We start from the raw sequence: 27,152 nt of genomic DNA on the forward strand, positions 1-27,152 counted from the left end.
ACTTCTTGCTGAGCACAGAGCCAGATGTGGGGCTCGATCTCATGGACCCTGAGACCATGACCGGAGCCAAAATCAAGAGTCAGATGCTTAATCGACTGAGCCACCCGGGAGCCCCTGTTCTTCTCTCTTTTAAATATGAGAATGCATGTTCACTTTTTAGGACAGAATGAATTTCTCTATTTGGAGCCAGTGCAGGTTAGGAGAGTGTCATTGCCTTTGCATTTACATAATGCCTTCAGAGCATGGGGCAAGACCCAGTCTGTTGGTCTTTTACCCTAGGATCACTTGGGAGCAGTGGAAAGAGTGAAAGGTGCAGGGCAGACTTGTAGGATTGGTGCGGTTTTGAATACTGGCCACGTCACTTCCTACCCAAGATATCTGTTGGCAGAAATCACTGAAAGGTTTTGAGCTTTAGTTTCCTCAGCTATAAAATAAGAAAAGAATAGCCACCCTGCAAGGCTCTTTGGGTGGTGGGAGACTTTGAAAGAATATGGGTTAAATTCCCAGTAGAGATGATTCCTTTAAATTAATAATATTTTGTATTTTCAGAAGTCAGGGATATTAGTTCTATCCGATGTTCCTTTGATAGCAAGTTGCTTGCGTTTTTCTTCTAGGGTTGACAACTTTGGCCTGGGCCTTTTACTTCGATCCAAGCAGATAAAACGAATGGTCTCTTCATACGTGGGAGAAAATGCAGAATTTGAACGACAGTTCTTAAGTGGTGAATTAGAAGTAGAGTTGACACCTCAGGTAAGAAATTTCCCCGCTCCTCTTTTACAGTAGTAACTTAGTTTAAAATTTGCCTTTTTCCCCTCTAGGAATTTTCTTGGCAAGAGAGGTAAAGCAGAGAGGATGTGGCTTTGCCGGGCCGAGGAAATTTGTTTGTAGGCCACACCTGTTGATTACTAGAAGACTAGTATCTTCTGTTGCTGTGCACCAAAAAGGGAGGTGTTTCTAGTAAAAAAAATATCTAGGCTACAGGATAAATTTTTAAGTTTGGCACCATGGTACATGGTGCCAGCAGCGTGCTGTAGGACTTGCTGAAATGCTTGGGGATTGTCCTGAGAGTGCGTTCCTATGAATCAGAGAATTAGAAATGTGTGAGGACCATGGTCTTGCTGAGACATCAGGAAAGTGAAGTCCCTGGAGCGTAAAACTGTCACACAGTAAGTGCTGGAATCCGAGCCCAGGTCTCCAGGGAATTGATGTTCCTTACCAAGCAAGCAATTACCGCAATTAAATCTAGCAAGTTTCCATTCATTTCATACACTATGTCTTAACAGGCTAAAGAGTTTGTCTTAGAGGAAACTTTTTGAAGCCATTTGGTAAACAAAAGGAAACTTTTTGAAACTGTTTGGGTCTACAGATTATATGTGTTGTTCTTCTAATTTGGCATCATCTGCCTTCATCACTGAAATTGAACCCACCACTCTGCTTTATTTTTGTAACAGAATTATTATTACCACTTCACTAATTTGGTAGTAATGTGAAATAGCAACATTTTAAAAAATCAATAATGAACCCCTAGTGTATGCTTGTCTAGAGAGAGCATGCAAGGGAGAACTGTTCTCCCTGAGGCTTCACAGCATGACTCACATCACACCCGATCGCCCCACAGTCTTGGCACCTCTGCTTGTCATAAGCCTTGCACTGTGCCTGGTATTTATCTGGTTTTCATTTAAAGTTTTTTGAAAGTAACAAAAGGTATCCTTAGTCTACTTGCGCTGCTATAACAAAATACCACAAACTCGGTGGCTTGGACAAGAGGAAGTGATTTCTCATTGTTCTGGCTATAGGGAAGTACAAGATCAAGGTACAGGCTGATGTGATTCTTAGTGGAGGGGAGGAGGGGGAGGGAGAGAGAAAGAGGGTGCACACATGCAAGGACTCTGGGATCTCTTATTATAAGGACACTAATCCTACTGGATCACAGCCCTACCCTTATGACCTCATTGAGCCTTAATGACTTCCAAAAAGGCCCTGTCTTCAAGTAGAATCACGTTGGGGGTTAGGACTTCAACATATGAATTTTGTGGGGAACACCATTCAGTCCGTTGCATAACTTTTCCTCTTCACATTGTAGATTGAGATACCTTTTCCTTTGGGTTGTGGAGCACTTGAAAATTAACCTTTCAATTACTTCTGTTATCTTTTGCATTATCCCTTCTTTTGTCAGAGGGCATATATGTGGGAGTTCCTTAGTATTTCTTTTATATTCCTTCTTTAAGCTGAAAGAGGTCAGTGTCACTCTCCCCGACTTAGTGGCAGGTAAATAAACATTGGCTCTGGCAATGGTAGGGATTAGGGCTCCCTTTGGGGTTTGGATGTAGAGGGGTTGCAGAGAGCCTGTCTGTAGAAATTGTCCACTTTTAGGTCCTTGCCCACTTGGACAGAGAGCAGGAATAAAGTATTCAAGGAGGGTAGACATCAAAAATATTTTATAGTAGGGAGTGTTATTACGGTTGTTCTGATGATTTAATCTTGTGACTGTTATTAACTTAAAATACAGTACAAAATGGAGTTAGCTCTGTTTATTAGATAGAATAGAGAAACTGTTACCTGGAAGATTGTCAGTTATGCCTCAGATCCTGCCTTCCCCAGATTATCCCACCTACTTCAATGACTCTGTGTCTGAAGTCCCAACTTTTAGTTCCTGCTTCGAGTTTAGTATTTAAAAAACCCAGTCAAGGTAGAAAATTGTTTTCAGGTTGAGATAATTCTGATGTAATATTATTAATCCCTAAACTAGTTTTTACAACTGGTTGACCGGGCAGTTATGTAGTATGAATATGATGTAGCTAGACTGTAACGATAGGTTTTAGGGTTAGGGTGGGTGTTCGGAAATATTCAGGGCCAGAGTTATTCCTCTATGGGGAAACTGGGTGGGAAAGCAGGTTTGAATAGCTGGTACCTAGGAAGGGGGTAAAGATGATCAAAAGAAGATACACAGAAGCTTCGCATACAGTTGTTTCTACTCTGAGATAAAATTTGAAGTACTCTTAGCTTTTAAAAACCAAATTAACTGAATGCTGTACTCGTTGCCTAACTTTGGATTTCCCCTTAGTTAGATAATGTAGATAAAATGCTTATAAGAATATTTTAGAATAAACTCTAAGTAAGGGAACATATTATATAATAATGGCATTGTTATTCATGATAAGCTTCAGGCTATCCTACATAGGGCACACAGAAAACACAAAATTTAAATACTTTTTAAAAATATATGTAGTTAAAGTGACATACTTCAGGTTTGAAAATTGATTTTAAAATATTACAAATAGACTGATGGAGAATATGATGTCAGGAGAGCAGGGAGAGACCAGAAAGCTGAGAGCATGATGATACAAAGAAGCAGTTACATTTGAATGTGGATTAAGAATCGAGAGATTGTTGTCTAGAGGGGCAATACTTGTTTTCAATTAATCTAGCATGCAGTGTTAGCAAAATACAGCGATATACAGTGCAAGGTACTGTTTAGAATGATAAACCTCTAGAGAGAGGAACCGTGTCTGTAAATGTTTCTGTGTCCATATACAGAAGTGTGCTTAATGAACTTCTTATGGCATGTTGGTTGCTCACTTGTAGGGCACGCTTGCAGAGCGAATTCGTGCAGGTGGGGCCGGAGTTCCTGCATTTTACACCAGCACCGGGTACGGGACCCTGGTGCAGCAAGGAGGGGCACCGATCAAATACAACAAAGATGGCAGCATTGCCATTGCCAGTAAGCCAAGAGAGGTAAGAAGTGCTCTCATCCAGTAATACTGGGATAGCTCTTTCAGTGTAGGATTCCAGGTGGACTCAGTAGATAAGATAAATTCTGCTCTGTGTGAGAAGAGACACTGTCCTTCATTTACGTGTGTATGCTAGGTAAAATTTCAGCTAAAACTGAGCATCTGTCAATAATTAAAATCACATAGAGAAACCAGAATAAATAAATGAGAAGAAAAGAAACTGTAATGTATATAAGACGTGTGAGTCAAGATTAGTTTTGTGGTAGGTTTGAACAAATATAGGAGCATTTATAACTTCTGATCATGCTCATGTGGAAAAGAGAGTAGGTGTATGACATATATCGTATTAAACTTGTCATTCTCAAGCCTCTTCTGGATGTGGATGAAGGAGGAAAAAAAGCCAAGGACATCACAAGTTTGTCTACAGTTTGAAAAGGAGGGGACAGTTGTAATTACATAATAAGATAGAGTGTTCATCCTCTCTCCTTTATCCTTCATTTTGTGCGCTGGACATACTTGAGCTGACTGAATAATTTAGTTTTATTTAAAGTGCTGGGTGGGATGGAGTGCCTTTACACTAGGTAACTTCACTCACATATTAGGAAAGAATAGGACTCTACATATAGATATTCGGGATACTCAGATTTGAGCCATTTGTAAAAATTTCACAGGCCAGTATTCCATTACTGCATTTTTAGTCCCTCTCCCTGGCCATGTGGCTTGAGGGCATTAACACAGGCTGCAGAAATGCTGAGCTTAGCTCTAAGGAAATTACAGCCTAGTAAATTGAGGGATCCCTTACCACACTTGCCTATAGCAATTTTATGATTTTTTTTTTTTTTTTTTTTTTTTTTTTTTTTTTTTNGCTTATAGGGATGTTAGTCCTGCATCTCAGTGTTTTGAGAGAAGATAGAAGGTCACCGAACATGCCCCTTGCTGTTCAGTGTTTGTCTCTAGCAGCGTCCTCCATCTGGAGCTTTGTCTTTCTGCTTAGAATGACCTATATTGACTCAAAGCTTTGATTAACATTTTTTAATATTCTATCTTACTTCTTTCTTTACTGCCTAATTAGTTTTAAAAAGTTTTTGATACAGTAAGACAGGAGCCTAATTATTAAAATGGATCTTAGTGATATAGATAATGATGCCCAGAAAAATTGGGTTAATACTTTGAGAGTTTGCTAGAAGCTAGAGCATTAACTTGCCCTGGGAAAACACAGGATAGACTGGAGTCTGTCCTGAATGCCTGGGTTCATTTTTACCTCGAGTCAGGTGTACAAATCTGGTAGTTTTATACTTTCGTTTGAATTACCTCGGACAAATAATTTCTTGACAAATAATTAACAAATAATTTCTTGAAATGATTCGTGTTGGCTCTTTATTTCCCCTACTTATGGTAGGAAGAGGAGGTAAGTAAATTTCTTAATTCAGTGGTATTTTCCAGGTACTGACCCAAGTGTGGTAGAAAAGGGGATGATCTAGACCAAGTCCCCCTGCTAGTGGAGGAACTGACAAGGAATGACTTAATAATGAAAGTGCCATGAAGAAAAATTGAGTAGCATAAGGGTAGAGAGAATGGTCACTGGCCAGGGAAGGGGTGTTCCAGATTGGGTCAGGGGAAGCCCCTCTGAGGAAGTGACCGTTGTTAGAGATCAGAATAAAACGGGAGAATGAGTGGGCAAAGATTATAGGGCTGTGCTCTGGTCAGAAGGAAGGGGAAGGACATGGTCCTGAGGCAGGCTAGCCCTATTTGTGAAACCATAGGACAGTGAGACTGGAACAGAGTAAACGAGGCAGAGAGCAGTAGGGTGGTAGGCTGAAGGGAGGCATGAACCAGATCACATGAGTTTGGGTTTTACTGAGTGGTGAGAGGACAGCACAGCGAGCTCAGACGTGGGAGAGTGATGTGATTAGAGTTACATTTTGGAAGAATCACTGTGGCTGCCGGGTGGAGAGTTTTTTGGTAGGGTTCCAAGAGCAGAAGCAGTGAGAGAGATTAAGAAGCTGTTGTATCCATCCAAGTGGGAGTGGCAGTGGTTTAGACTGAGGTGGTTAACAGTGGGGCTTGTGGGAGATGGTTGGAATCAGGACATATGGTGCTAGCAGAGCCAGCAGGATTCACCAGTGGATTGGTTATGGGGTGTGAGGAATGACAAGAACCAAGCATGCTGCTTATTGAGATGGGCAAATATGGGGGGTAATCAAAGAGCCTTGTCTGGGCCTGGGTGCATTTGAAACGTCCTTTAGCTCCAACAGAAGTTGCTCAGTCTTCTCCAGTTTGGGAAGGGTTTAGAGCTGGGATAGGAGCTTTGGCGTCTTCAGCATACAGTATTTCAATCTGTGGGACTAGCTGAGTGTCTAGAGCTGGAGTACAGGTAGAGAATACCTCTTTTGCATCTGAAGGGTGGGAAGAGGAAAAGAAGCAGCAAAGAAGAATGGGGAAGTGTTTAGTAAGTGAAGAGAAAACCAGGGGGAGTCTGGTAACTTGAAAGACAAGGGCAGTTTTACAATGGAGGAAGTGATCAGTTGTGTCAGAGTGAGAAGAGGTGGGGTAACAGGACAGGGCATTGAGCATTGGGTTTAGAAACATGGAGGTCATGGGTGACCTTAAAGAATGACTTTTCTGGAAGAGAGGATTTTTCTGGAATGGTGGAAATTTGGAGCGGATTCAAGAGAGGACTGAAAAAAGAGGAAGTGGTGACCAGGAAGCACAACTCTTTCAAGTGAGTGTAAGAGCTAGTATGGCCAAACTCATCCCTTCCCTGGTTTAAAACTTTAGAATGGCTAGCATCAGCAGCTGCTGGTTTGTAGACCCATCAGGAAATTATACAATTGGAATAGAGAAGAAAAGTCAATTTTTTTCACATTGCCTTGGATCAGCATATATGTAAAGTTGCATGCAGTTTTCTAGATCTGTATGCAACGTAACTCATCTGTCATCATTGGTGTTTACAGTAATGACTTTGAACTACATAAAACTCTTTAAAAAGCGATGTATTGATGTACAGTTTATAAATACCTTCCATGTGATTTGTCTAAGTTTCACAGTAGTAAGACCCTCCTTCTTCAGTGATCCCCTGAATTCATTAATATTCTCTAGCAGGAAGGTGGGATAAGGTCTTAAAGAAGCTGTTCTTTAAGAAGGGATTTCTGCTTTAAACCATAAAGAAAAGTAGATGTACCGAACTTTGTCCCGCAGCTTTCTGTACTATGCGCGCAGTTTGTCCACTAGAGGGTGGGGTACGATCGAGAATGGAGTTCTGCCTCCCCATGGTTCCAGTCCTGTGTGGGATGGAACACAGCACGGATGTTCTTTCCTCTCTTCTTTGTTTCAATTCCCAGAGCTCAAGCCCCAAGAAGAAAAAAAAAAAAAAAGGAACGAAATGCCACAGCGTAGTTTTACTTTATGCTTCTTCTCCCTTCTCCCCACTCCATCTGTAGTGGAATTAAAAGGCAGTACACATACAAAAATCAAAAGCATTCCATTAGACCAGTAATGACAGAGAGGAGGTGTAATAGAAGAACATAGGATACACATAGTAGCATAAAAAACCACGAAGTACCTATGAGTAAACCTAAGAAACATATACAAAGCTTTTTTGGAGAAAAATTAAGAGCAGTTCGAAGAGGGAAAAGAAGGCTTCAGAAAACATCGGCATATATTATGCTCACAGGCGGAAAGCTATGGCATGTCAGTTTTCTAGTTTCATCTGCAAATTCTAGGAATTCCAATTAAAATTTCAACAGATGGTTATAGATTAATTAGAGATGAATGGATTTTTGTAACTATTTTATGTACAAAATACATTGGCCATTTTATGCAGCTTATGTAGTTTTGTCCCCCCCCCCAACCCACCCCAGGGTGGAGAGAAAGATGGGCTGTTTTTCATGTTCTATATATATAACTTATGCACACAAATAATAAAAAGGGTGCTAACATACAGTCTATGCCTTAAGCATATGGAACTTTCAGTTCCTCAAGTTTGCCAAACTCTCTCTTGCTGCTGAGTCTTTGCACATGCTGTTCCCTCGCTTCCCCCTCCAACACTTTGACTAAATCCTAGTTTCCTACCACTACTCACCCTTGAGATGTCCATTTAGGTTGTTCGCCCTCTGAGACACCTTCCTTGACCAGGCTTGTATCCTTATTCTCTGCTCCTATCAGAGCACATACCTGACAGTGCCCTCTTTGTCTCCTGCAGGTGAGGGAGTTTAACGGTCAGCATTTTATTTTGGAGGAAGCAATTACAGGAGATTTTGCTTTGGTGAAAGCCTGGAAGGCAGACCAAGCAGGAAACGTGATTTTCAGGTAGTATGATGGTTTTTTAAAAAAATATTAGTGAAGTGCATTTCAGCAACTTTACATTTCCTAAATCATGATTACAAAACGGGTATCTTGATGTGTTTGCTGTTTAAAAATTCATTTAAAAAGTGGCTTACAGTCAAACAAGCCCACGGTTTTGTGTGTGTATATGTGTGCAAGGCTGCTGCTGTGGGGTCTTGCTGATGTGGTGTACTTGGGGGAATCTGTTCTGATTGGGTGGTGCCCACAGCGTGCCACTTGGTAGCTATTTTGAATCCATATACCCTTGTATATAGTCATATACAAACTTTTTCCATGTGTATTTTAGTTAGCAGGACAAGTTACAATGTTGAGACATACTTAGCAAATGTGAGAAAAGCACGCAATTATATTTAATTTTTATATTGTTATTAATATCCATTGTCTTAAAATGCCCAAATTATTTTGGTATTCTGGAAAGAGCTTGCTAACAACCATTTAGGTCAGTTCTTTTCCAGTCCTGTTGGTGTCTGCTAAGAAATACTTACGTAGGTTCTGTCTGAAAAGTTGATTATCTTGATAATGCTACGCTTTTATTCTTGTTATTTGGATAGCCACAGATACTAAGCGAAAGCCTTAACAGATTTCAAAATCTTTTGATTACCCTGAGCATACTAAATACCAAGTATTTAGTATCTTGGATTTATACATTATATGGTTGTTTTGAAAATTGTACCATTTTTGAATATATACATACACGTCTTTAAATCTGTTAGGTTACAGAAATAGTTTTCTTTCTTGTAATATGGTCACTTACTGTTTTAGTAATAATTTTTATCTTTACCAAATGCACCTTTGGTGAAATCACAGTTAAATTCTCAGTGACTATCCTCATGTTGTTTTTGTTCATTTCTGAAGATCTTATATGATATTAATGCTAGATTTGATTTCTTTAATTCAACCAGTTTTTGATTACAACTGATCTTGGCAGTTACACATTTTGCACCATGTCTACCTTATTTGACATCTTGGTATAATGTTTGCAAAGTTGAGTTGCGTTTTAAAAAAGATTAATGGAATTGTATAGACGCTAATGGAAATGAATTATTTAAACTATTTCCGTGAGTTTATCGTGTGTTTCATTGCCTGGCTGTAATATCTAAGGACTTGCACAAGGGCTGTTCTCAGCATTGACTTATGCCTGCGGTTATTGATAGGAGATGAGACTGCTCTTCAGCAATGGTCAGGTGACCTAGATCCTTAAGATCCTTACTTCTAGGATGACCTTCACTGTTAGTGGGACAACTGGTAAAAGGTCTATCTAGGCCATTGTTAGGACAGCCCTGCACACCTTTGCCTCTGGCCATGCTGCCCTTGGAGTTTTCGAGGATGGACATGCTGGACGTCTGGTGGAATCCAGCTTATCAACTTGGGAAAGTACCCAAGGACTTCCCTCTCAGGGACACACCTGTCTTTATATTTATCCTTGAATCTAAGCGAGATAAATGGTGGTGGCCTAAAAGTGCTAGTAAATGAGAGATCCAACCCATTTCCCTTTATCAAATAAGGGTTTTTGTAAATCAACTTACACCCTCAGAAACAAAAAAATACATTAAAATTTTTATGGATGGTGGTGATGCATTAATTTAAGAACTTGAGTGCAAAACCATCAGCAAAATTGGCACTTTCTGGAAATTTTTACACCTCAGGGTCTAATGTGGGTGTTGTACTTAAAAAAATTTCATTAGAAATTGGTCCCCCGGAATGATCTTTATAGATGACTCACACATTACCAATGAATGGTTCATTTTATTTCAGCGATAGGTCTCTCTTCAATAGAGAATATAATTACTATACCTTCTCATATAAAGTACTTCTACTTTTCTTAATATTTTAACAAGAGTAAGTTTAGTGAAATAGATAACTGTAGAAACAAAGTGGCATCCCAGTTAAAAGATTTAGCCAAATTAGTTTTAAATAGAGTAGATTTATTAGTATCTGTTTTATCTTTCTGTATGTGATCTACATGTTGGACATGAAAAGTAGGCCCTCTTTCCTTCAGCTCCATAAAACTTGTAATTGAATGAAGCGGCCATTGTTTTTATTTATAAAATTGTTTTAACACTTATGGAAAATATGATACATTCTTTTTTAAAAGTTACAGATTTTTAATTTAAAGAAATTATTTAAATCTATAATTAAAGCTGAGAGAAACGCTTATTTTTGGTTATCTTTTCCCACTTTCCCCCACTCCTAATATAGGAAGAGTGCAAGAAATTTCAATTTGCCAATGTGCAAAGCTGCAGAAACCACAGTGGTAGAGGTAAGAGAAGAGGTTATTTCTGCTTTCCAGAGGTTGCTTTCTAAACTTGCTGGTATGTATTGGTTCAGAAAATGTACGACAGTTCATTTGTTTTCTGGAGGATAAACAATGACCGCTTTTAAATTTTGGATATTGAATGATTCTATTTAAATATGTATTAGTTGAGGGGCACCTGGGTGGCTTAGTGGGTTAAGCGTGATCCCAGGGTCCTTCATTGAGGCCCACACTGGGCTCCTTGCTCAATTTCTCCCTCTGCCTGCCGTACACTTACTCTCTCTCTCTGGCAAATAAATAAATAAAATCTTTTAAAAAATAAATATGTAATAGTTGAAATTTTACTGTAACATTAGCTTTCTGGTTGGCTAGGGCCTCACTAGAATGTTCTTTTTGGGATCAAGCTGTGAGACTGGCTAGCTTATAACAGTCCTTTGAATAAAATAGACCTCCTTGGGTAAAATTGCAAGATTCATTTTTATATACAGAATCCTAGAAAAATAGTAAGTTATATCATTATCTTACTGTGTTTGACACTGTGAATTCTTTAAGGAAGAAGGAGGGTAGTACAAGTAATTGCTTTGATGTGGTTCTCTTTGGAGCAGTTGAATTAAGGAACTAGCTGACTCTTCTTTGGACATCTCATGGTGTGGGAGAGACTTGACTAATTCTAGAGTCTCTCTAGAGATTTTTATCTAGAGACAAAATAGGTGGCTTAAGGGCACCTGGGTGGCTCCGTCATTAAGCGTCTGCCTTTGGCCCAGGGCGTGATCCCAGAGTCCTGGGATCGAGTCCCACATCAGGATCCTTCGCTTGGAGCCTGCTTCTTCCTCTCCCACTCCCCCTGCTTGTGTTCCCTTTCTCGCTGGCTGCCTCTCTCTCTGTCAAATAAATAAATAAAATCTTTAAAAATAAATAAATAAAAGAAAAGAAAAAATAAAAATAGGTGGCTTACACCCAAACCCTGCCATTTTGTTTATATGGATTTGAACCTGAAAGGAGACTTCAAAATGATTCTTAACTTGAGGCTTTGCGAATCACCCTGGAACCAAATTTTCATGAAAGTTTGAGACAGATTTTCTTTGGGAGAGCCTTATAGGAACCTATCGTAAGATCTGGAAATGGGAATATACATTCGTGGTTTTCTCATGATGGTAGTGTCATATGTGGCCTCTTTGGACTCCTGCATACGTTTGGCCAAGATGGTATTTCATGGAGGCAGTACAGTGGTATTTTTGAAAAATCAAATGTTAGAATTCTGTTCCTCTCTTGGAAAGTGAAGTGTGTTATTTTTAAAGTCCTGGAGGATGTGGTAATTTTCAACCCAGGCATGGTGGTTTCTTTTGCAATGGCTTTAGTATATTCTCTGCATTCAAAATGGACAATGTGGTTTACTCTCGCTGTGTAATCTGGGTTTTTTTTAAATTTATTGAATCATCTCAATGACCTGTCCATGGCACATATATACAACATCACTGAAAAAAAAAAAACCCTATAACCTAGCTTAAAATAATTGGTAGTTTAACCCTGTTGATTTTATGTGCTTTTGTAACACTTCCTGGAACTAATATTCCTTCTCTGAATACCAAGGGCATTATGCATTGTCCTGGCTGAAGTTCTTTTCTTCTTCTTCTCCTTCTCCTTCTTCTTCTTCCTTTAACCCAGTTCTTTGCAGCCAGTCTTATTTCTTCTAAGAACAGAAAATGACCCTCAGGTGTCTGAGAATCACGGTAGATACTAGAAAAGAGAGGAGCTTTTTTTAGCGTATGGGATAGGGAGATCAATTCATTTAACCGAGCCTGTGAGTATGGTAAAGGCTAGCCCCGCCTTGTCTGTGAACAGACATCTCTATCCATCCCTGCACTCTTTCCTGCTAGTTGCAGACTCACTGTGGGATCCTTTTCAATACAGTGCTTCCATCAGCCACTCCCAACTGACTATACCTACAATGTCAACATGGTGGCCACTAGGCATGAGTGATGTTTAAAATTTAAATTAATTAAAATTAAACAAGGTAAAAATTCATTTTCTCTTTAGTAGCTGCATATGGTTAGCGACTACTGTCAATGATAGTGTCAACACAGATATAGAACATCATCACTGTGAAAAGTTTGATTGGACAGAGCTTAGTTATAATGATCAAGATGAAATCTAATTTGTCATTCTAGCTCAGGAATCTAAGCAAAACAGCTTTTAGATAATGGATTATCATAAGCTCGATAGTAAGAGAGGTCCACATGCTTGTAAGTCGAGTTATAAGAACTGTGTTCTCTTAAAAGACGAAAACCATTTGGAATTGGGGATGGTATATGAAAAGTTCATTTTGACTTTGTGACTTTTGTATTATTCTGAGTCTGGTGAGTACTCTGGACCTCCAGATCCTATTCTTTGCTATGTTCTGTGCACTCTGTTTTCTGCACAGACCTCCTGGATTCTGTAATTCTCTTCTATTCCTGTCCTGCTTTATTTGGTGGTGATCCTAGTGGCGTGGATGATTATGAGTGGGTCTCTGCAGTGTGGTATTAAACAGGAATCTTCAGAGATCATAAATCACCCATATTTTCTCCTGCCTGCTAATTATTAACAATAATAGTAGCTACTGTTAATCAAGTATTTATTATGTATTAGTCACTGCTGTATACTTTATGTGCATATTATTTTTGTCATCCTCATAATAGTCTTATAAGGTCAGAACCAGTATCCTTATTTTACAGATGAGGACTTTAAAGTACAGAGGGTTAAATATGTGACCTGATGTCACACAGCTAGTAGACCCAGGACAGAACCATAGATGGATTCCAGGTGTCGGCTCTTTTCCATTATTTTATAAAATACCCTCAAATCATCATAAATGGATGATTTTTCAAACTTTTGAAAGATACTGAGTCTCTGGAAGTCGTCCATTTCAATGATAACTATTAGAATCAAGCCGAGAGCTTGTTGGCTAATTTATTTTTCTCTCCTGTTCTTTCTTGCCAGTTATTCCGATCATGGTCTTTTTCTCCTCCACAACCACATACCTTGGAGCTGGCTTTGAGAAAAGCCTCACCCTGTGATCAGTAGCTCTGTGATGGGTCCATTCAGCCTTCACCTCAGTTCATTCTGTCTTTGAACCTTGCAGCNGTAGCCTCTTTGAACCTTGCAGCTCCTCACAAATTTCCCTAAATGTGGTGACTGAATGTCTGCTCTAGGACCTTCAGACAGTCAGAAAATATTTTTGAGAACTCTTAGCTCATCTCCTTTCCCTCATAGAGGAGGAACTAGTGGACTTTTCTGAAGCAGAGCCTGGGTTCAAGCCTGTCTCCCGAAGCTCCGTGCCGCTCCACAGTGTAGCGCCTTTGCAGCCTTTTGCCGCATTTACGTCCTGTATTTTGAGTTTTAAGCAGGGCAGAACTATAAATATAATATTAACGATGGTTCCCCTAGGCATCTCAGAATTATTTTTGGCTTTAGAAGCAGAGCGGCAAAGGAACATAGAGTTGCCTCTTCCTTTTTTTGTTTGTTTGTAGTTTCTTCTCTAATTAATTTACAGTAAATGTTTTCTGCAAGAAGTAAACCAGGGTGTTTATCTTGAATTAAAGAGAGTATCAAATTCACCCTCAATATGAGTTATTTTCAGTTTCTCTAAAAGGGGACTATTCCTGCTTTCCAGAAGAGTTTCCGCTTTCAGATGTGTTCTTCGTAAGCGTGCGAGTTGTATAAAGCCAATGAGGTGAGCCAGTGTGTCTGTTTTCCCCTTTAATAAAATCAGTGTGAATATTGCATTCACACTTGCATACTTCACCACAAAGTTGTGATACAGTGAATGCAGGCTGTACCGCCCCCCCCCGCCCCTCCCGCCACCATCCCCTTAAGGAACTGGGTGGCTACTGGGAAAAATAGTACAAGTGGGTGCACGTATTGGCACACATGCCAGAAAGATGTTTCTCTTTTTGGCCCAGACAGTGATATTTCTGGACCTCCTTCTCTTTGAGTGGGTGCAGGCATCTTCCCTGATAAACTTCACAAGTTTAAGTGCAAAACCAGACAGGGAATGACTCTTGGTGTTGCATTCTGTGTGTTTAATGAGAAGTGAGGACTGTCCTGTCTTCCTAAGGGAACTCATTTAGCTTTTGGAGGGGTCTTCTTATCCCCTCAATTCCCGGTGAGCCCCTCTGCTGGTCTTCTGGGTGCCTATCCCACTACCTTGGAAGTGACCTGTTTCTGCATTTTTTAAAAAGTGACTTAAAAAACCCAGGGGGAGGGGTTGGAGTGCTTCACTCAGGAGACTGTTGAGCTTTTGTCTCCTGCAAGCAACCTGGCACGCCTGCTCTGTCAGAAAAGGTCGTCTGACTCAGCCACCGAAGGCTGTTGAGGCTGCCTGAGACGGAAATAGCCCAGCTGGTTTCGTCAGGGTTGTGCCGTGGCTGGTGTTAGAGGACAGCATGGTTTATACAGAGCCTCTTCTATTTTAGCTAATTTCAGCTTTTAGTTAAAACATTTTGTATATTTATTATCACAACTTGAACAAAATTATTTTTATAATATTCACATTATGGTATAGGTACATATTTGAGTATGAAAGAATTGCTTCCACGATACTTGATGCATGCAAATATTGTATACATGTAGCCGATGTGCGTTATGAAGCATAATAATATATTGAACACCTGTGAACCCACGTGAGGTAAGAATGAGAAGATTGCTCATACTCCTCATCCGCCTGCATCCCCTGCAGCCGTGACCATTATCAGGAATATGGTGTTTTATCAGTCCCTTTAAAAAAAATGCTCTTAATCGTAAGGTATGGTCATATTGAAAATTCCTTCCCAGAGTGCTATCCTAAGACCTGTGTTAGAAGAGGCGAGCTTTGGGAACTGTGCCTTCTGTGTTCTCTACTAACGCCTGGCACGTGCCGTGTCTCCGTGGGAGATCAACTAGCGGAAAAGATGGCATGCTGCCGTTCTGCTGAGCAGACGTGTCATTTCTGATTGGTGGGTGAAGAAGGGTGAAGATTGATTGCAATATAAATGATATTAAAATTTTTTGTTTTTGATGTTTATAATGAAGCGTGATGAACCTGTGCAACAGTAAACAGAAGAGTACAGTGAAGCCCCCTGAGCTCATCCCTCAGCTGCAATGACTGTCAGCCCATGGTCATGCCCGCCTCATCTGTATCCCCTCTCCCTTTTTCTCCTCCTTTATTATCTGTAAAAAGCACCAGATATTATATCTCAGCCACATTTTAAGGAGAGTTCAAGGAAGGTCAGAAATTCTAGTGTGCCAGGTACTTTTCTAGGTTCAGTCAAGTCCAGCAGTGAATGAAACAGAGACACATTCCTGCTCTCATGGAGCTTATGTTCCGCTGCTCAGGATAGACATGAGATACAGTACATGAGGGAAGTACGTACCATGCCGTATGATGATGTGTGTGAAGGAGAAAAAACAAAAAGCATGAAAAGGAACATGAAATGTCAGGAGAAGAAAGTGAAGGTTTAGATAAGGTGGTCAGTGAAAGGCCTCAGTGAAATGACTTCTGAGTAGAGACCCCCAGGACATCAGGATACCAGCTCTGCAGCTCTTGGAGGGGGAGCAGTCTAGGCGATAGGAGTAGCAGGTGGAAAGGCGTGTGGTGAGAGCATTCCTGGTGGGTTTGAGGAATAGGGATGACCTACTCTCCCTTGTTCAGTGCAGGGTGGTTAGGCTGAGGAGCTTCCATGAGGGTAGCTTTCTTGAGGGGAACGGCAATGTCTCCTTCTGAGGCTATGGGAAATAGGATTTGTATTTTTCGTTCACTTTGTAATACTGCCCAAGAGATGATTAGGCCTAAATCTGACTTTAAAACTCTGAGATGAATGGAGAATGATTCTAAGATTGGAGCCTCCTGGCTCTTGTGACTCTTTCTGGCCCTGTTTGGAGAATTTTGCATTGATAACTCCCTGTGAATTATCTTAGCAGAAGTGATCAAACTGTTTGTTATTTCACTTTACAATTAGAAGGTGGGAACACAGTGGATTTTAATGACATGACTTAATCACATCAATGGATTCTGTGAACATTTAATCTCCACCAAGCAGGCCAATTAATGTATCCATGTTTTTAGAGACTTTAGTTATCTTCCTTCCTGCTTTAGAGAACACAAAAATGCCTGAGGGATAAACATAATTCTTTCCTCCTAAGTGTCTTTTATTCTTAATCTTGACATTGCTAATGCCTTATGATATTACAGCTTCTTAAGTAGTGAAACTCATAATTTTTGCAAGAGACAGTAAAAAGAAAAAACATAGGTATAAACAGAAAAAAATTAAAGCTTCTCTCCACATAAGATAAGCACTTCTAACCAGTGAAGAGACCTCATTAGACAGATTCAATTTGGAGCAAACATATCTATACCTGGGCAGCTAGTGGTCCTGCCTGTATGGAACTCATTCTACACACACAAATCTCTGATTGACACGTGGAAACATGATATTTATGAGAATCTGACTAGAATGTCAAGTTTGACATTCACTGTGTCCCCTTAAGTATTTACCTGGTAAAACTCTACTTCAGTTAGTTAACTAGAATGAGGACAGCAAGAAACTAGTTATTCCAGTCTTCTTTACATTATCCACCCGGGCCAGTTGAGTTGAACACTTGACAGAAATTCTTTTTTAAAAAAGGGCGGGGGGAGGTAAGAGAGCTGTTTGATACAATATGGAAAGAACGAATACCCTCTTTCCTCCAAACCCCCATGAACCCTGGCAGAATGCATCACTTGCCCCTGTGTTAACTTTTGGGATGGTTGTGGTAAGCAGTGGATATCATTTATACTGATTTTGTTTTTAGACCTGTTAAATTATATAATATCTTTTAATTTACATTTCTTTCTCTCATAGTTTTTTAGTTTTAAGATTTTATTCATGCTTTGTATTTCATTTTATAATTATTCTAAACCACTCTGAAAGAAATCTCTGTAAGTTTCTTATGCTACAAATTTAGCCAGATATACAATCCTTTGACAGATAAGATGATAATTTCCTTACACAGCTTAACTGACTGAACTGATTGACTCTACTTATTGCAGAGTAATGAAGTATTTAAAGATCATTCATGACCATTAAAGACCATTGAATTTTCATGAAATGCTACATTGGTTTGAAAATATCTGTATGCTAATGAAGATGTATTTATTAAGACAAATTGTACTTGAGTGTTTTGGCAAAAATAATCTCAGTAGTAGAACTTATTATTATGTTAATTCTGCTGTTTCCACCAAAGAAACAGTAAATATTAAAAAAGAATGGACTTGGTGAATGCCTGGTGTTAACTTTACTGCTTTTTTTTCTTTCTTCTTCTTCTTCTTTTTTTTTTTGCATACTCTTATAGATTACTAAATATAATTCTTAGACTAATGACCATTTACATCCAGAAGAACAGCAGAATAGAAACATGGTTTATTGGTGATAAAAATATGTTAAATCAAGTGCTAATCCTGACATTTTATTTCTCGTTGCTTGGTAACAACGCAGCAGCTATGTGAGAGAGTTCCATTATCTCAGGTACAATGGACTTCATTGCATTGTGGGGTAGAAATACCAATTACAGCAAGTCATTTGTATGCCATTATCCTTACAAAATTTTGGTGCTCTTTTTTATTGTTAGTGCAAAGATCCTGAAAGTCATTTAATAACACATGGATGGATGTGTTATTTTGATGGATTGGTGAATTTTATTCTATTTTTGGCTTTTTGATTTTGTATCTATTTATAATTTTTGAGGCTTCACAAATCTGCATTTTATCAACTTGCACTGTATAAACTTAGGCTTTTACATTTTACTATAAGTATGTATGTTCTAAAGGATGCTTCATTAATTCTTAGTGAACATTTTTTTATCCATGACCGCGTAGGGAGGGGAAAAAATACCTGGGCAGAATTTTTTGCCTCTTGAAAAATAATCAGGGTGTATTCCTCATCCTTCTGTAATATAAAACATTCCTAGTTTAGTACCTGCTTCAGGAAAAAGAAACCTGTAGAACTAGTATGAGTCATGTTAAATGAAAGACTGATTTATATTATATGTAACTGTATATGTTCTATGTACTATTAGCTCACAGTTATTATTTAGAAAGTCTGCAAAACTATAGTCCATGGCCTCTTTTAGTACCACAGAGTTAAGAATGTTTTTATATTGTTAAAGGGTTATTAAAAAAAGAAGAATATGTAACAGAGTCCACGAAGCCTAAAATATTAACTGGACTTCAGAGAACAAGTTTGCAGACCCTTAATTTACAGCCTGATTTCCATTTCTGTAGTCTGAATATCTTAAATGTCACTCAGTATTATTTCTTAAAAGACCAGTGGGTTCAAGTGGAACTGAAATAGAATAATAGCTGGTTTGAAAAAAAATCAGTGAAGAATTAAATTGAATAATAAGAATTTGTGTGGTAGTGCAATGAATGTGCAATTTGGCAGGCCTTTTTTGGGGGGCAACCGTAATGAAAGGAAGATCAGATACAACTTGCATATTCGTCCACAGTTGCTATAATTTCTTTGAAATCTCAATGTCTTTGTCAGTAAATCTGACTTTCATATTATCATGAATCAATAGACTGATTCTATTAGAAGCATCTTGCCTTTTCCTGCCTCTTTGACTTGTCTCATACTTGAGGGCCAGTTTCTTGTGTCCACAGCTCACAGCCAGGTGAATGTCGGTACCTCAGGACTTCTGCAACCTGACCATGTCGGGCATGCAGCGCCAGCTCCTGCTGGCTGGCTGGCTGGAGTTGGAGTCATCCTGTGTTTCTGGCATTGGAAGGGATCCTACAGCCCTGGGCTTTCATCTTCTCCGCATCCCAGAGAGAGAGAGAGAGGGAGGAAGAGGAGTAGAGAGACTTTGGGCATGGTGAGGCTGATTTTCTCGGCCTTCCGAACTGTGGCTTTTAGCTTCCTGTTTTGTTTTTAGTCAGAAACACACTTGGGATTTGTCTGGTTATTTCTTGTTTGTTGGTAAGGTAAATCGGGAAATCAGGGACTTAACCAGGGCAGCCCTGTGCTTTCTTGTATATAGCACCAGTCCTCTGAAGCAATAGAGAAGGCTGGAACCAGCCTACACGTATTCTCATGACAAGAGGCAAAAGTCAGTTATGTTAGCTAGATTTACTTAACTCCTCTCTCTTGTAAACAGAAGCTCAGAAAACTCCCTACTTAAGCAGCATTTCTGCAGCAGAATGCATCTTATATCACTTTCTGTTTGTGTCATGCTTTGTTTTTCAAAGCACTTTCACATATATTAACTCGTTTGATCCTCTTGTCACCAGGTGACATATGAGGAGAGGCAGTTTTACTACAATATTACAAATGAGAAAACTGAGATAGGGGTAGATTTCTGGGGCTAGATCACTAGGAAGTTGAATGGCCTTATAGAAAGGACACCAAGACTTGGTTTAAGTCCTGACTGTCCATGATCCATCTGCCACTGGCAGGCTGTGGCAGGCACCAAGGCTTTATTTTTGAGATGCTCATCAGTAAGAAGGACTGTAAAATTGAGAATGTGGGTAGGTAGGTATGTTGGATTTTACAGGAGGTGGGACTTAAGCACAAATGAAAGGGTCATGGTTGTAGCATGGGTACTGTGTGTAGAATGGGTTTTACGATGCCATGAATGGAGGCAGGATAACCGGTGAGGAGGTGACTGCGCTGATCCCAGCAAGAGATGATGGTTCCGTGCAGGTGGGAAAGGGTGATAGAATCGAGGTAGACAGTATTGTGGAACAGGAATCTGTCAGACTGCTGATGCATTGGATATGGGGTGCTGGGTAGAGGAAAGGCAAAGATTAAAATAACTCCTCCACCTGACACAAGCAATGGTGTGCCACTTCCTGAGATAGGAAACCTGGCAGAAGGGGAAATAAGGGTTCTGCTAGGCGTGTTGGCTTTTTTAGGCATTCAGGTGGTAACTTTGCAGGTGCACGTGGACATGTATGTACAGTGCTCAGTGGAGAGGTCTGGAAGGGGGTTATACTATTGGGAATAATCTACATATATTTTGTAATTAGTCATGAAATGGAAAGACCATTTAGGGAAAGAAGTCCTGAGACTAAGCCCTTGGGAGTCTCAGTATATTTCTTTGTCTTTTTTTTCTTGTTATGAACAGAATCTGAGATTAAGAATTGTATCTTTGTCTCTCACTAGCATCGTGACCTTGGACAAATTACTTTAGAGTTCTAGCTTCTTTATAGTATCTTCTGTCTTCCCATTTCATGGGTCTATTTTGAGCACCAGTGGGAAAGGGCATTTGAATGTTTTCTAAAGCTCTGAAGTGCTATGTGCTCACCTTGATCTCTCCAGCTGCTTTAGTCAATAAACCTCAGATGACTGCCGGTGTTCTCATTGACCAGTGAGGATGGCTTTGGAACTCTATGCAGTGGCTGGCAGTTGGCCAGGCTCACCCTCCTTATCCTTTCCATGTCTTCCAAAGTTCTCGAGATCCAAGGGAATGAAAACTCCATTACATCCCCAATTTATAAAATCTTAACTGAGTTATCAATGAGTTATCAAAAAACTAACCCAGATTGTGGTTCAAATAAATTGTTAGCTTTAATCATCAGTAAATTACCTAATATTTAAGGCTCATTAAAATCAACCTGAATATGTTGATCCTTTCATTCAAAAACTGATGACTTTTAAGGGGGAACATCGTGGATACCTTGAAGAAAGGAAGGTTCTTATAAATCTGTTGTTAGCCTAAGTTGCATATGCTCAAAAATTGATGACCTCTCTTACCTGTCATGTTTTAAATAAAACATTAGTTAATGACCTACTTATTTCTTTTTGTACTTTTGTCCAAAAGATTCAAATATTTTGGTTTGAGTTGAAAACTAAAATTTGTTCCCTGAGGAAACTTGCTTGTGCTGACAACCATCCATCTTGACTTCTTTTGAATGAAAGTAAGTATTCTTTTGGGAGCAAGAGAAACAAAATGAATAAGAAGGGACTCAGATATTCATGGATGGTTTATGTTCAGCCATGGACACACCACTGCCTGCAAACATCAGAGGGACTGAGTGTTCAAAAATAGATGTTTTCCATATTCCTTAGGATGGAGCACACTGTTACATATAAATAAATTAGACTGCAGGTGTGTTTCCACTGCTTCCGTATGAAAGCTTTGCCTTATTGAATTTTTACAAACTCATGAAAAACAAACTCATGTTTGTTTTTAGATGAAAAGGTTTGAAACAATTGCTTAATTTGGGAGAAATAATGAGAGATTAGAAAACAAGAATACCTTAACTGCTAGAAAGTAATGGTTTTTCTACTCTGTGGTTCATTCCATGTAGAAACCAAGACCACTCATGTCCACGAATGTAGGTCACTTCTTCCATTCAGTTTCTGAAATTTAACATTAGGACATAGTTTCTGTCACTGAATAACTAAGTCCACATTTAATTGCTTTGAAGAGAATTTAAAATCCAAATCCCATGGGAGGGAAGTTAAACAGGAATGTGAAGAATTCTAGTATCTTTTTCATGCTTTTTGTGAAAAGGAGCTGGGTTATTCATTTAAAGAAGCTATTTTAGTTTCCTTAATAATTGGAGGAAAGGATACAAGTTTTGCCTTGTGAAAAAATTCCTTTCAGTTTCGAGTTTCATTTTAAATTTTGGAAAAGCTTTGCTGGCATAGACAAAACTCGGGGAAGAAAAATTCATTACCAAACTCAGACAAATACAGGTTGATTATAAAAAGCTACAGGATTAAGACTGTTGAATTTGAAAGTTTTGGTATAATTTAAATTTCTCTCAGTTTGAGGAATTTACAATCCTCATTCATTTTGAGAATTGGCATCTCAGAAGTGGAATTAGACCATTAGAAATAAAGGGAGTATTAAATAGAATTTTAAAAGTAGTTCTATAAATCCATTCCTGCTATAAAAAGTATTTTACCTGGTGAGTTATTAACAGATTTTTTTTCCCAATGCTTTTGGCGTTATGTTTGCACCTAAAAAGTTTTTGTTTATTTTCCTTCTTTGTTGGTTCATATTTTTTAGTGTACAAAGTAGCATTTTACATGTAGAGTGACGAGAACTGGGTTTTATAAGGATGTGGAAAATAGAATGGAAAACTTTTCTTTTTCTTTATGAAATTCATTCCTAGGAAGTAAAAGGGGCAGTAGAATGGTCTAAGTAGAATGAATACAACTAAAGTATGCCCTACACAGAGTACAGTAGGCTCTATTATTGAAATATTTTCAGCACTGACAATAGCAGGTGAAGGAGTTACAGACTTGTAATAATAAAAATAAAAACAACAGAGACAATAAGTACTGTTTATACCGTGCACTTAAGTGCAAAGCACCTTATGTCATCTGTTATAATTATCCATTGAGTTAGGTTTTATTATTCTTATTTTATAGAGGAAAGAAATGAGGATAGGGAGAAACGTTATGGTAACAAAGCTAGTAAAGGGGGAGAGTTAAGATCCAAACACATTTCTTTCTGCCTCCAAAGCTTATATGCTTAAGCAAAAGTAAAGGATACAAGGTGTATTTTAAGGTGCATTTTGTTTTATACTTTGCAGTATTAACATTTTATTGTGATTTACTACCTCCTTACTGGCAGGATCATAGGTCTTTAGCGAATTGAATTTTTCCGTCAACTAAGTATAGCTGCAGGACAAAGAGAATACTTCCATAAACACAAAGTTAGAAATCATTCAGTATATTAACCTCCTAAAACTTATACAATAAGAGTCCCCTAACAGCTATAAAATGAGGGCCTTCACATTTGGGAAGCTAGAATGGTTTTCCTCCAATTAAAAATGAGGTGGATAGTGTTATACAATGGTTTGATTCTAAGAAATTTTAGGAGTCTGTATTATAAATATTGGCAATGAGTATCTAGTTAAAAAATATGGAAGATCCCCCTCCCCATCCACAGTTTCACTTTGCACACTTTTAGTTACCAGTGGTCAGTTGCAGTCCAGAAGCAGATGACCCACCTTCTGATGGTCAGTAGTAGCCTAATGCTACATCAAAATGCCTACATCATTCACCTCACTTCATGTTATCAGGTAGACATTTTATCATCTCATATCCTCACAAGAAGAAGGGTGACTATAGTGCAGTAAGATATTTTGAGAGAAAGAGATCATATTCACATAACCTTTATTACAGTATATTGTTATGGTTCTATTTGATTATTAGTTGTTATTAATCTCTTACAATGCCTATTTATAAATTAAACTTTGTCATGGGTAAGCATGTATAGAAAAAATAGATATGGGGTTTGGTACTATCTTCAGTTTCATGCATCCACTTGGGGTCTTGGAACATATTCCTCAGGGATAAGGGGGCACTACTGTAGGCACTTCCAGTTTCTGGTCTGGCATATAAGGAGGCTGGAAGCCACCGAGCGTGTCCTCAAAATACGAAAAAACTGAACAAACTGAAAATCAACAGTGTTTCTTATAGATTCATCAGGGAATTGAGGTTGCAAGGAAAACCATTACCTCCAAAATTGGGACAAACAGGCTGATACAAAGAATTATAGCATACCCTGGGAGGAGAAACCCAGGAGCAGAAATTGCTATGGGAACCAGCACTCGGGTAGGAAACCCTAAACGAACTGACGAGTTGCTGGAGGCTCAATGTGGACAAGCTTGAGAGTTAAAAACTTTGAGGTGGCCCCAACTTAGGTGGGGGGGGTCATACTTTCCTGGGTTTTACCTCCAGAATCTCTAGCAGATTCTCGTAATAAAGATTGGAGAAAAATCTCCTTGTGCTTCTGGCAGGCGGAGGGGGAAGTAGCCATTTTGAAATACATCCAGAGTATTCTCATTATCTTCTTCTTAACAAGGCCTGCCTTCAAGAGAAACTTTTTCATCAGAGCCTAACTGACCTGGGGAGAAGGAAATACCCAACTCTCTAGCCTTCCAGGTATGGGAAGGGGAATACCCCAACCCTGCCCTCTTCTCATCTTCCTGTCTTACTAAAACAGGGAGAAACCACAAAACTGAGAAGCACTCGTGAAGGTCACACTAGTAGGGAAAATCTCACTAGAAGACAGACTAATCACAAAACTGTGGGTACTTCCCTGTCCTCCCCACCTTCACAATGGCCACCACACAGTAGAGCTCCTATATCATGATAGGGAAATACAATTGAAAGATCTTCCTATTTCAGACTTTATTTAAGAAGAAGTCTCTAGGGAAGGGCCATATGCACCCCAATGTTCATAGCAGCATTGTCCACAATAGCTAAATTGTGGAAGGAGCCAAGATGCCCTTCAACACATGACTGGATTAAGAAGATGTGGCCCATATATATAATGGAATATTACTCAGCTATCAGAAAGAACGATTTCTCAACATTTGCTGCAACATGGACGGCACTGGAGGAGATAATGCTAAGTGAAATAAGTCAAGCAGAGAAAGACAATTATCATATGGTTTCTCTCATCTATGGAACATAAGAACTAGGAAGATCGGTAGGAGAAGAAAGGGATAAAGAAAGGGGGGGTAATCAGAAGGGGGAATGAAGCATGAGAGACTGTGGACTCTGAAAAACAAACTGAGGACTTCAGAGGGGAGAGGGGTGGGGGAATGGGATAGGCTGGTGATGGGTAGTAAGGAGGGCACGTATTGCATGGTGCACTGGGTGTTACACGCAACTAATGAATCATGGAACTTTACATCAAAAACCAGGGATGTACTGTATGGTGACTAACATAATATAATAAAAAAATATTATTAAAAAAAAAGAAGTCTCTAGGGAAATCCAAAGATAACAAGAGGAGACAAAAAACAAGGACATCACAGAAAAATTTAACCTCTGACACCTACAGCTACAGCAAACAGTAGGCACAACCCAAACCCCAGCTAGCTAAGCATAAAATCTCCCATTAAGGGCCCATTTACTTCCGTTTCTTTTACCCAGTACATCATGTCTGGCTTTCAATAAAATTTATAAGGCATATTAAAGGCAAACAATACCATTTGAAGAGAGAAAGCAGGCATTAGAACGAAACTCAGATACAGTGCAGATGTTGGAATTATCAGAATGGGAACTTGGAACAACTAGGACTAATAAGTCTAAGAGCATTAATGAAAAGAAAAAGACAATGTGTGCAAGAAGGTATGGGTAGTGTAAGCTGAGAGATGGAAGCGCTAAGAATCAAAAGGAAATGCTGGAAATCAAAAATACTGTGACAGAAATGTGGGAAGTGGACAGTCAGCTAGAAATCCATTTTAGTTGCACGTTCGGTCAAGTTTGTAGCTTACCAAAACAACAAATCAGAGTTGTTTTAGAATATAGTAAAAAACATGACTGGTAAATTAACAGATGATAGGGATCTGCTCTGTATGACACAGTGATTATCTTAGTCTTACAATCTAGTTGATGAGATAGGGCTCACCTAGAAATTAGAAGTTGTATTTAGAGCAATGGGTGCTAAACTTAATGGTAAAGATAGTAATTGCTGTGGGATCCTGCCTGTAGTTGTGGGCTGTGGGTTTGTGCCTCTAACCCCTTTCTATTTCTTGGCCTTGTTTCTGCAGATATTTATATGTGGTGTATTGTGAAGGAGGGCTAGAACTCCAGGCATTTGACACTCTCCCTCTTGGCTCACAGGTCTAAGGATATTTGGGTATGGATGGGCTGAAATGGGATGTGGAGACACTTCCTACATGGAACCAAGGGCTTTGAAGGAACGATGAAATTGGACATCTCTTGGCTTGATTTCTTTAGTTCTTGTTCATATATAAAATTATGACTATATATGTGTATCTCTCTCTCTCTCTCTCTCTCTCTATATATATATATATATATATATTTTCAACTACATAAAACATTAAGAATGTTTTTGCAGGTCTTTAAATATTCCCCCTGAAAAGGCTATTTTGATAGTTATACTCAAATTTATATTAACAGCTCTCTGTTGTTGGACTTCTATGTCATTCTCCATCTTTCCTTATTACCGACAGTGTTTTAGTGAGTATCCTTATTTCTGTGCACGTCTGATTATTTTCTTTGACAAAATTCCTAGAAGTAGATTCTGTGGGTGCGTGCATCAACATTTTATAAACTTTGGATAAATATTGTTAAATTATTCTCTAGGAAGGTAATTTCAATCATTCCATAGTGATATATAAAAGTATCAATTTTGAACAATTCTTGACAACATGGATATTATACTAAAATTATTTTGATGATTTGCTAGGTGAAAAATGCTGCCCTATGGTTTTAATGTGTATATCTTTGATGACAAGGAAAGTTGAATATTTATTGGCTATTCATATTTCTTTTGTGATTTTATGTGTTGTAGATATTACTGTCATTCTTTTAATTGGAATGTCTCTAGTATTTCATTCCCAGGTTCTAGAGTCTCCCACTGAGATGAAGAATTGTGTGAGGGAAGAAAAGGAAGTGCAGGATTGTGGTTGATGTGTGATCTGAAGCTAGGCTCTATGGGTCTGAACCCAGGTTCCTGGGGGTATTTTCCTAGCTGCTCCACCCTGGGAAAGAACTTGATTTGCTCTAGCTAGTAAACTAGAAAAGAAAGAGCATCTTGAACCCAAAGCAGTAACTTAGTTATGGAAGTAAAGAGGGATAAGGCTCTCCGAGAGATGTAACCGTGACTGGCAGCTATACCCACAGGACGACCCCATTCCTAAAATATAGTGTGAGTCAAGTGCTCTGTTGATTCACTGTTTCGAGACAGCTCTCTAAAACTTATGGTCATGATTTCGCACAAAATAATCTCACTGCAAATGAGGGCATAGATTCTGTTGAGAAAGGGAAGGCAAGAAAAGGCCAGAGGGAATTTCTGTTATTAATAAAATGGTTTGTAATCTATGATACTCTCTC

The 27,152-nt window shown here is 39.0% G+C and overlaps 1 protein-coding gene across 1 annotated transcript in view; it reads left to right on the forward strand.

Annotated features, from left to right (window-relative positions):
• The window catches only part of OXCT1 (3-oxoacid CoA-transferase 1), a 118,803-nt gene that overhangs the window by 18,240 nt on the left and 73,411 nt on the right, over positions 1-27,152 (forward strand). Inside the window, exons 4-7 of the mRNA XM_019809389.2 lie at positions 615-750; positions 3,586-3,735; positions 7,933-8,039; positions 10,275-10,335. Coding sequence (XP_019664948.1) covers positions 615-750; positions 3,586-3,735; positions 7,933-8,039; positions 10,275-10,335 — 454 coding nt within the window. The remainder of the gene's footprint in view (positions 1-614; positions 751-3,585; positions 3,736-7,932; positions 8,040-10,274; positions 10,336-27,152) is intronic.

The sequence above is a fragment of the Ailuropoda melanoleuca genome, chromosome 3 (genome assembly GCF_002007445.2).
Source record: "Ailuropoda melanoleuca isolate Jingjing chromosome 3, ASM200744v2, whole genome shotgun sequence".
NCBI classification, from domain to species: domain Eukaryota; kingdom Metazoa; phylum Chordata; class Mammalia; order Carnivora; family Ursidae; genus Ailuropoda; species Ailuropoda melanoleuca.